Genomic DNA, 10098 nt, shown 5'->3' on the forward strand with positions numbered 1-10098 from the left:
GCACACTAATGGTAAAAGGCCCTATGACTGGCTTTTAGCTTTGTTAGTCTGATTACCTTTTTATTTGATTAAATTTCAGTTTTGGAGTTTGACTCAGGTCCCCCCCCCGGGCAAATGACTTGCAAAATCCCTTTTATATGGCCACAGCCCCCCAGTGACCAATCCAGGCAAAGTGTTAATTACTAGCTCCGCCCCTGAGCTCCATGGTACTCTACTGCTCATGGCTCCCCAGTTTACCGCATTTTGGGATTCACCTTCCACCATAAGGGGACCAGTGAACCTAGACGAGAAGAGCTACAACCCAGTCAATAGGAACTTGGCTTCAGCCTCGTTGGAATTTGTAATTAGCAATGGGACCCGAAAGCCCCAAAAAATCCCGTCATTGCTGTCTCTGAACACGCCACCTACTCCAGCAGGTTTGGGGCTTCCCAATTAGCACCCATCGAAGTTAATTTTAATGAAGCCAATAGGTGGGGAAACCCAAGAGGCTTTCCATGTGTTTTTTCCTCATTCAATCCTCCATAGCTGGGGGCCAAGATACACCAAACCCGACAATGAATCTCAATCCTTAAAGACAAAGGACAGTGAAGGAAGATATACTCAGCTGACTGTGTTCTCTATTGGCAACTTACTGAATGAAGACTCATATCTTGACCACTGACCATAAAGAAAAAATAAAAAATAGAGGTAGAGGCAGTGAGATCCGGACCAGAGTGGACATATTTGATCTGCCACCTATATTGTTAAGCAGACTATGAGTGGACTTATTTGATCTGCCACCCATTGTCAAGCAGAAAATGCGGGTCACCTCACCAATAAGGGTTACGCACCTCCAAAATATATAGGAATCTTCACCTGCACCTTCACAAGAACAAGCGGAATCCCCAATCCGAATCAGGATTCATCGCCCTAAACAGAAAATTCCACAAAATCCCCCGACTTCTCCGTTGCGAATGAGAATTAGACGCCCACTATCTGAAAAGGCACCAGAGCATCTTCCTCTTCGACTTCTTTGTACTCCTAGATTCCTATGTGTAGTTTCTTAGTTGTATTGTTTGTGTGATTGTCTTGTATCCGACCACCTCGGTCGTGGGGTTTCTTACCTCTTATTAATATTTTTTATTTTCCATTAAAAAAATGGGGCATTTTTTAGTATTATTAGTGTTATATAAACCTAGGAGGGTTTTGAAAAACTTGAGTTGTCATTGAGGGTATGATTGCCAAAATTCCAGGCTTTAGCTGGGATTTTTTGTGGATTTCAATCTCCATGTATGCAATTTCCTTCACACGGTTGCATAAACTCACCCTTCACTTGGTTGCATAAACTCACTAGCTGCATCCCCGAAAAAAGTCTTCAAAATCAGAGGTGAAAGGCGGAGAAAACACAGGGATTTGCTCCTCTCTCTCTCTCTCTCTCTCTCTCTCTCTCTCTCTCTCTCTCTGAAGAAGAAGAAGAAGACGAGCTTCAGGAAGAACGTCAGAAAGCTGGAATCCGACCATTGTTCATGCAATCACTCCAAAAATGTGTCGCTTAACTTGGTTGGAATAGAAAAATCGGAATTTGATGCTGTCATCGTTGGTGCTGGAATAATCGGTTTGACAATAGCATGGGAGTTTCTGCTTGGACCGAATCATTTCGTACAGTTGTCGATGTTGGCGTCCCATGTTCAGGAAACAGGAAAAACCAGTTGCTGATTTTGGTGTGGGTAAGGTAGCTCTCTCTCTCTCTCTCTCTCTCTCTCTCTCTCTCTCTCTCTCTCTCTCTCTCTCTCTCAGAAGAAGAAGAAGAAGAGTTTCATGAAGCTGGAAAAACCAGTCGAAGGAAGAAGAAAACTCAGAAAAAGACAAAAATGGGATGTAAAGGGTATTTTACATTTTGTTTTTTTAAGGGGACAAAATATGATTTGGAAGTCTTCGACTTCCTCCCCCCTTGAAGTGTTCAGATACGGGGGTTCATCTTTTCTTGTTTTTCGTGTATTTTGTTTTTTGAGTAATGCTAGGGAAACCGAAAGTAGGACCTAAAAGGGGACCGAAAAAATTGTTTCATGCCACAACATCACTATCTAACACCACAACGTCACTAGTGACGTGAGCAATCACTTAAGTTTAGGGAAATCATCAAAAGTAATTTTTTCTTTAACACATGGCATATTCTCATTGCAGGTCCCATTTTATCATCTCGAACATCGGGGCAGCCCTATCCCTTGTTTCCTTTTCCTTCTTTATTAATGCCATTCTTCATCATTCAAGGAGGGAGGGGGCAGGATACGATTGTCATTTTCCTATTTTCTTTTTTGTATTTTTTATTATTTTGTTCTTGGCTTTTCTGCTTCAACCCTAACCAAACAGCAGAAAACCCAAGCAAGTTCCTGGGTTTTCCAATTCCTGTCTCCTCCTAGCTTTCTACTTACCCCACTACTCTACATGCGTGTAAACAAAGCCTCGAAAGAACCCAGAGGTGATGCAATTAAATTAGCAAAGTTGAGAATTAGGTTTACTAAAACAAATAAAAAATGAAGCAATTAAATTAGTTACAAAGCATATGAGACCGTACCGTCTCCCCCTTAGGCTATTTTACAGCATCATGTTTTTTTTTTGAAATGGTTCACAGCATCATGAATCACGGCATACATAATGAATATAGCCTATCAAATTTTTTTATAGGTGATGGGTTTTTATTTTTTCATTTTTTTTGAATGGTTAGGTGATGGGTTTTCTTGAACACAAAGGAAGTTACATAATATAAATAAACAACAGAGAGACTGAAGGGAAATAGAATTCCTACGAAGCAACAACGAAGACATTTTCACAAAGAAGTAATAGACGATGAAAGCATCAGAGTATATGTGATCTTGTATCTAGAATTTCCATTGTTTACTAAAGAAATTGAAAATTCTATTAAAAATGACAAAATCGAAACACAAGGACATGAGTGAGCAGGTCGGGAAGGTACAATGAGAAGATAAAGAAGAGAATTAAAATCTATGATTTAGCCAACACTTTGAATTTATTGCTAAAATACCTGCCATGACGTGTCCGACACGACACGCATGTTCACACGTGTCAACACTCCTTTGGACACTTTTAAATGTACTGCTAGAGTGTTAGACTTAATGTGGGCATGTGAACACATTTTTGTACCGTGTCAAGTGTGACATCATATTTTATTATAGAATATTGTATTTACCTCTTTTATTATAAACTCTCTTGTTATTTTTATTTTTATTTTTTTTGAATGGTGTAAACTGTCTTCTTATTATAAACTCTTCTTTAACATTTGTTGTTATATCCCCTCCCCTAAACCTAAAACCCTAAACAAACTCTTGTTCCGATACTATTTTCACTATATCATATTTGGTCTCCCTTTCTCGCTGTATATTGAAGACGGAGAACGAGATTAAATTGATGGCTGCGTTGTTATTTGATTATCTCCTGTTTTTTTTAGATTATAGTTGATTAATTTTAAAAATTATTAGTTTGTTAAATGAATACCACATTTATATTGTTACAAATTATGATAGTAATAAGTAATTTTATATGTATGTACGTGTCACCATTTCTAGATTTTTAGATGTTGCCATGTCAGGCAATTTGTATTAATGTCAAAACTCGACACATGAATCCATATCCACAAATTATGATTATGTATACTTTCTATTTTAGCTGAGTCCCCATTTCTAAATTTTGGGGGTTTGCCACGTTTGACACTCGGTGTCCGTGTCGACACGCGACACTCGTCTCCGTGTCCACAAATCATAGATTAAAATAAAACCGGATATTTAAGATTCCGAGTTAACTAACAATAAATTATCGCTAATAACCAAAAACCTGCCTGTTTATACCAAGTCAAGAGAGAGAATCAGAATTCAAAGTAGTATCTCTCCCAACATGGAAAAAAGAGATATGGGGGTTAGAAATGACATCCAAGACTATCCGGTGTCATTTGTATCATATTGGTCTCCCTTGCTCGTATATTGGAAACGGAGAACTAGATTAAATTGATGAATGTGTAGTTATTTGATTATCTCATGTTTATTATAGTTGATTAATTCTAAGATTTATTAGTTTGTTAGATGAATACCACATTTATATTGTTACACACACACACACACACACACATATATATATATAAGTGTCAACATTTCTCCAATTGAGGAGAAGATGAAAGAGCACCGCTTAAGATGGTTTGGGCAAAAGACGTAGGGGCAGACCGAAAACAACTTGGGTAGAAACAACGAGGAAAGACTTGATGGCTATGAACATAACAGAGAACATAACATTGGATAGGAGAGAATGGAAGAAAATGATCCACGTAGACGAACCCAAATAGTGTCAAGATTAGCCTTACTCAATTTGAGCCGGGTAGATTTTTTTCACCTTCTTCATGAAAATTTTCTAAAGGATTCATTAGCCAACCCCAACTAGTTTGGGACAAAAGCTTAGTTGAGTTGAGTATGAGTACATGTCAACATTTCTAGATTTTTAGATGTTGCCATGTCAGACAATTTGTATCCGTTTTGTTGACACGTGACACTCGTGTCCATGTCCACAAATCATAGATTAAAATAAAACTGGATATTTAAGGCTCCGCATTAACTAACAATAAATGATTGCTAATAACCAAAACCTGCATATTTATACCAAGTCAAGACAGAGAATCAGAATTCAAAGTAGTATCTCTCCCAACATGGAAAAAAGAGATCTAAAGGTTAGAAATGACGTCCAAGACTATCCAGTCTCATTTATAGCATCCAAGAGCCTCCTTCTACTATCAACTGGTCCATATACGACGATATAAACAATTAATTCCTTGATTTAAGATCATAACCCATACACGACGGTATAAACAATTAATTCCTTGAAGATAATAACCTCCGCTGCACAAAAAAAATGGTCATTTACACTAAAACTACATATCGGAAAAAAAACATCATATCCAAAGAACCTGTCTGAATTTCAAACCCATTAAACATAACTGAGAAAATTCATTGAGTATGAAATATTCAAGAAGCCTCTGCAACACGCCATAAACAAATAGATACAGAATTCAAAGTAGTATCTCTCCCAACATGGAAAAAAGAGATCTAGAGGTTAGAAATGACGTCCAAGACTATCCAGTCTCATTTATAGCATCCAAAGAGCCTCCTACTACTATCAAAGGGTCCATATATGACAATATGAAAAATTAATTCCTTGATTTAAGATTATAACCCATACACGACGATATAAACAATTAATTCCTTGAAGATAATAACCTCCGCTGCACAAAAAATTGGTCCATTTACACTAAAACTACATATCGGAAAAAAAAAACATCATATCCAAAGAACCTGTCTGAATTTCAAAATCCATTTAAAATAACTGAGAAAATTCATTGAGTACGGAATATTCAAAAGGCCTCTGCAACACACCATAAACAAATAGATACAGGAGAAACAGAGCGCATGCAATAAGAGGCCTATTAATGTTATCAAAATTGTACATCTACCTGATAGTAACAAACTTGTTGGTACCATGTTTTGCCCAGTAAGTTTTCAGATCAATCGGATTCGAAAGGTTGTGACCTTCAGCCGCAAGCTTCTCCAAGACCTTCTTAAACGCGCCCTGGCTCATCTTCCGTCCAGCTATCCTCGCCCCACGTCTTTTAGTACTCATCGGCAACGGATAAATAGATATAAGTGTAGTACAACACGCCGACTGCCAACCCCCACAACCCCACCTATAACACTGCTGAGTTGCACCAGTGCAAGAACATACCGGTATTGGAATACCCGAGATATCAATATCAACCCCATTAATGACAACAACAGTGTCCTTTTTCACACTCTTTGCTCGTGAAACAGAACCATTACATTCATCCTTTGATGAGGTAGAAACAGAATTAGAATTCTTCTTAGTCTGCTTAGTTTTTGGAGCTTTATACGCTCGCCCATTTGATCTCTTCTTCAAAGGGCCATTTTTTTTACTATCCACCTCTTCAACCAACCCAACCCTTTCGTCCTTGGGCGATTCGGGTTGTGGTAAAATTTGCAATGGGTGGGCTCCTTGAGCTTCAGATGGAACTATAAAATTTTGATTCATGGGTAATACATGGACTGGTTTATTATCTCTCTGATTCATCCAACTATCTCGCACGAAGTCCATTGACATGTGTGGTTCTGGGACCACGCAATTGCGATGCATAAAGCCTCCATTGCCATTGACCATGATAGGCGAATCACGTCCTGGTAAAAAGGGCTTTGCATTGCGTTCTGCAACGCTAGACATGAGCTGTAACCCTAGGTTTCCTTTCAAAGATTGCTCATAATAACCCCAATTTCGGATACCCAATCCGCCATCATCGTCCATATTACCAAACACAAGTATCTATATATAACACAATCTCTCTATCTTTTCTGATCAGCCCATCTACATGAAAAACCCATGTCGCAGATCGATAAATAGACACAAAATTTCAGAGAAAATCAGAAAAGGGAACAGTTCAAAACCCAATGCATGTATCAGAATTCAGAAGCAAGAACTCAAACAAACAAGAAATAACATTTTAAATGTAAGATCTATTGACCCAGATGAAATATTATAGCATAAATACCAGAAAGATGCTTAAAATACCATTTTAAATGGAAATCCAAAAGACCCAAATCGTCTGAATCATAGCAGAAGCAGAAAGATTACAGCTTTTAGGGTTTTAGAGTGAGATCCCAGAAGAAAAGATAATTGAAAGAAAACCAAAAAATCTTGAAAAAAAAAAAAGGAAAAAATGGAGATTGTAAGATAAAAGAAGAAAAACCAAATGGGTATTAAGAAAAAGGCAATGCAAAGGAAAAGGAAAGAAAGGATTTGAGAGAAAACTTACTCGATGAGAAGCAGTTTAGGGTTCTTTTCTTCTTTGGAGAGAGGAGAGAACAGAATGCGGAAATATAGATGCGAATAGATATGTATAGGACCCCCTTTTTATTATTTAGTTTCTAAGTTTGGTACTCAATATCTAAGTACATATGTTTTTTTACAGGTAAGACAGAGCCTATTTTGTGTCAACACTTTCTCCTGTACTTATCCATTACACACCTGTCCTGATTAGAGAGGCCCCCCATGGCCCACCATACATGTGGTAGGGTTTGATGATCTGGGCCGTTGATTGACGTTGTGGGCCACACTGTCAAGATGTCAACAGGATACAGACCAATCGTCTAGTGGGTCCCACTTTTAAGATGCTACGATCGCAAAAAATGACAATTAACAGATATTCCTGATAAAAACACGGCATGCGGATAAAGATTTCAAACTAATAAATATGATTTCCCAGGTACCTTTGGACTTTACACGCGGGGATCTTGAAAAGGTGGAGCGAAAAAGACCCTATTGCTCTTTCTGACACCATCAGAGCCTAGGAGCCTACTCGGATTTGTTGCACGAGTCTACACCTCAACTATACCACGCCCTTATAAGATAGAGACGTTGCCATTCATAGAGGGGTAATGTTGGTTCGATTACCTTAGTAAATGATGGTTTAATTAGTGGATATAAAGGTTCAAGCGGAAAAAACGGTGGCGGTATATTGAATATTGTTTCCGATTAGGGTGATCAACCACCTTAATTAATGATGGTTCGATCAGTGGATATAACGGCTGGAGTGGGAAAAATGTTGGCAGTAAATTTAATAACGTTGTCATTTCTGATTTACCGACTACAAATCTTAATCAACTCAGATCAATTGGAAAAGACGAAGCAGGTATACTTAATAACATTGTCATTCTTAGTTTAGGGTTTCCATAGGTTGGAAATTATGGGCCAAGAAACATTGCCGGTATAACTAAAAACGTGGCCATTCTTAATGGTAGGGTTTTTTTACAGTGCAAGGGAATCAATGTGTATTAAATGCCAGTCGAAAGAAACAGTAGGAAATAATAAAATATTCAAATTGGGACTGGAAAGAGAATGAAAGAGGTTGGACTCTGATGGTGTCAGGAAGGGCAAAAGAATCTTTGTACCACCACTTTTTCAAGATTCGTGCGTGTTTTGAAGTGAAGTCCAAAACTACCCGAAAATTGTATTAGTTTGAAATCTTTATCCGCCGTGTTTTCCTCGATATTCCTATAGATTCAATATGTCAAAAGGAATACTTTTTCCCCACTAAATCAGGGCAAGTGACTTTATTTTTGTGTCACTATCCATTAGCCAGCAAAATCAGTTAAATGGTTAAGATCATCTCATCAAATTGAATTTGGGTGTGGCATCTCCATGGTGACAGCACCGGCTAAATGAACGGTTTGGATCATGTCTGCTTAATCACAACGTCTCATTGTAACTTGTAAGGCAGGAGACAAGTTGATTTCATAGTATTACTATTATTGCTTGCTTCAAATTCTATTATATTCTTCCCATGTGCCCTAGACGACCCAAGGAAGAAATGCTCCAATGCTGGAAAGGATTTTACATGAGAGAAAGGACCTCTCTAGTTGTAAAATTTAGGAGGACTTTGCAAAAGAAGTTCAAATTTCTATTTGGATATTTCTTACTTTTAGTTTTTATTACGGCATACGCTGTTGTTTTCCTTCTTAATATCTATTCCATAATTTTTTTGTTTTTTAAAATGATTTTCCTAAGTTTCACACATATTTCCCACACGTTTCACATATGTTTTCTATGGGTTTTCCATACGTTTATCACATGTTTCATATAAGTTTCTTATATGTTTCCCATGCATTTCGGAAATGAGGTTCCCACCTTTCCAAAATGCATTTTAGGGGAAACTCGTTTCCCACCCACCCAAGGAGTTTCCGGCTACTATGGTGTAGCGTGGACGTGGCATAATCAGAATGCTACAGGTTGAGGTCGAAATCCGGACTCGAGCCTCGAGAAAGGTGAAGCCGAGCTTGGCTAACGTAGACGGCATGCGTGCACAGAGAAAAAACACGTTAGTGGGCCCAAAGTTTGGACTTCTGGGGAACCCTCTGATGCTCAAGTCAGTACTTAGCACCAAACAACTTGGATCAAGCACATAAGGCAGGAAGAGCAAGAGAAGATGAGATGGCATTGTAACTAGGAGTCCAGAAGATGCGTACCTTTGTCAGGGGTCCCCTTTTATTGACTTGGAGCTGGAGGCAATTTAGGAAACTTGCCTTCCATGAAGTTTTCAGAGCGGATTTAGCGCTATTCGAGCCAAAATCATGGGGTTGACAACCTATCGGCGTAAAATCAAGGTTTTCATTCAATCATTTCCTATGGGCTATACTATATTATGAAATTGACCTTGCCCGCTACAAAGCAACTATTGCATACCGCTCTTAGCGCACTAGAATGTATCTCAGTGGGGTTGCTGGTCCACCAGCTTCGCAAGGCTCTCAACGGTGAACTCCTTGGTTCGTCAACGTTTTGATCTTTGTTCTCGCGCGTGTAAAGCAGCATGCAATGTTGCCTTGCTTCACGTGAGCGGGCTTAGTAGATTTTGTTTAAGCTAGTTGGGTATAGCAAACAACCGAAGCTTTCCAGCCCCCTCAACCTTCCTTGCTATCCGTCCAAGAGATGTCGATAATCTAGAAGGATCACGATCATCAGTAATTGCATCACGATCACAAAGGTCGGAATCTTCAGCTCAATAATCCAAATCATAATCTCTCTCTTGATCATCTATTTCGGCCAACTTGCCTTGTAAGTCGTTTTCTATCTCTATCCTCAACGCCATTGAGTTTCCTATAAAAGCACGGTTTTCTAAGTTAGGGCTTCGGGGTGAGGTGTGAAATGACCTTTGTGCCCTCGCTTGTCGTTTTGGCCGTATGGGCCTCCGATCACCTCAGCACCATGTGGTGAGGCCCATTGGAGGTCAGATTTTCGCCCAACTCCAACTCTTAGGGCACGATACATGGTCCAATATCCATCCTGCGACTACATTTTTTTAAACGAAATGTCGGAATTGAAATAGGATACTATTTGTTGGACAAATTAGATGTTGTCCAGTAGGGTCTGATATATGGCTTGATTGAATCCAGAAATTAGAAATGTAAATATTCTAACACTATTTCCACCCCTAATTTTAGAAATCCAAATACATCCTATATGTCAGTCCATTGTCTGATGTGGTGTTTAAAAATGTGGATG

The 10098-nt window shown here is 38.7% G+C and overlaps 1 protein-coding gene across 1 annotated transcript; it reads right to left on the reverse strand.

Annotated features, from left to right (window-relative positions):
- Positions 1–5299: 5299 nt before the first annotated feature.
- LOC143863642 (protein BASIC PENTACYSTEINE2-like) lies at positions 5300–7001 on the reverse strand. Its single transcript, XM_077374366.1, has 2 exons — positions 6857–7001; positions 5300–6408 (listed from the first exon to the last, which is right to left on the reverse strand). The coding sequence occupies exon 2, from the start codon at positions 6346–6348 to the stop codon at positions 5485–5487; it is 864 nt and encodes a 287-aa protein (XP_077230481.1). The 5' UTR covers positions 6349–6408; positions 6857–7001; the 3' UTR covers positions 5300–5484.
- Positions 7002–10098: the final 3097 nt, after the last annotated feature.

The sequence above is a fragment of the Tasmannia lanceolata genome, unplaced genomic scaffold (genome assembly GCF_043159265.1).
Source record: "Tasmannia lanceolata isolate RefF3 unplaced genomic scaffold, GAP_Taslan_0.1 ptg000044l, whole genome shotgun sequence".
NCBI lineage: Eukaryota > Viridiplantae > Streptophyta > Magnoliopsida > Canellales > Winteraceae > Tasmannia > Tasmannia lanceolata.

Coding starts and splice junctions, on each gene's coding strand:
- LOC143863642 (XM_077374366.1), bottom strand. CDS start 6,348: ATGGACGATGATGGCGGATTGGGTATCCGAAATTGGGGTTATTATGAG.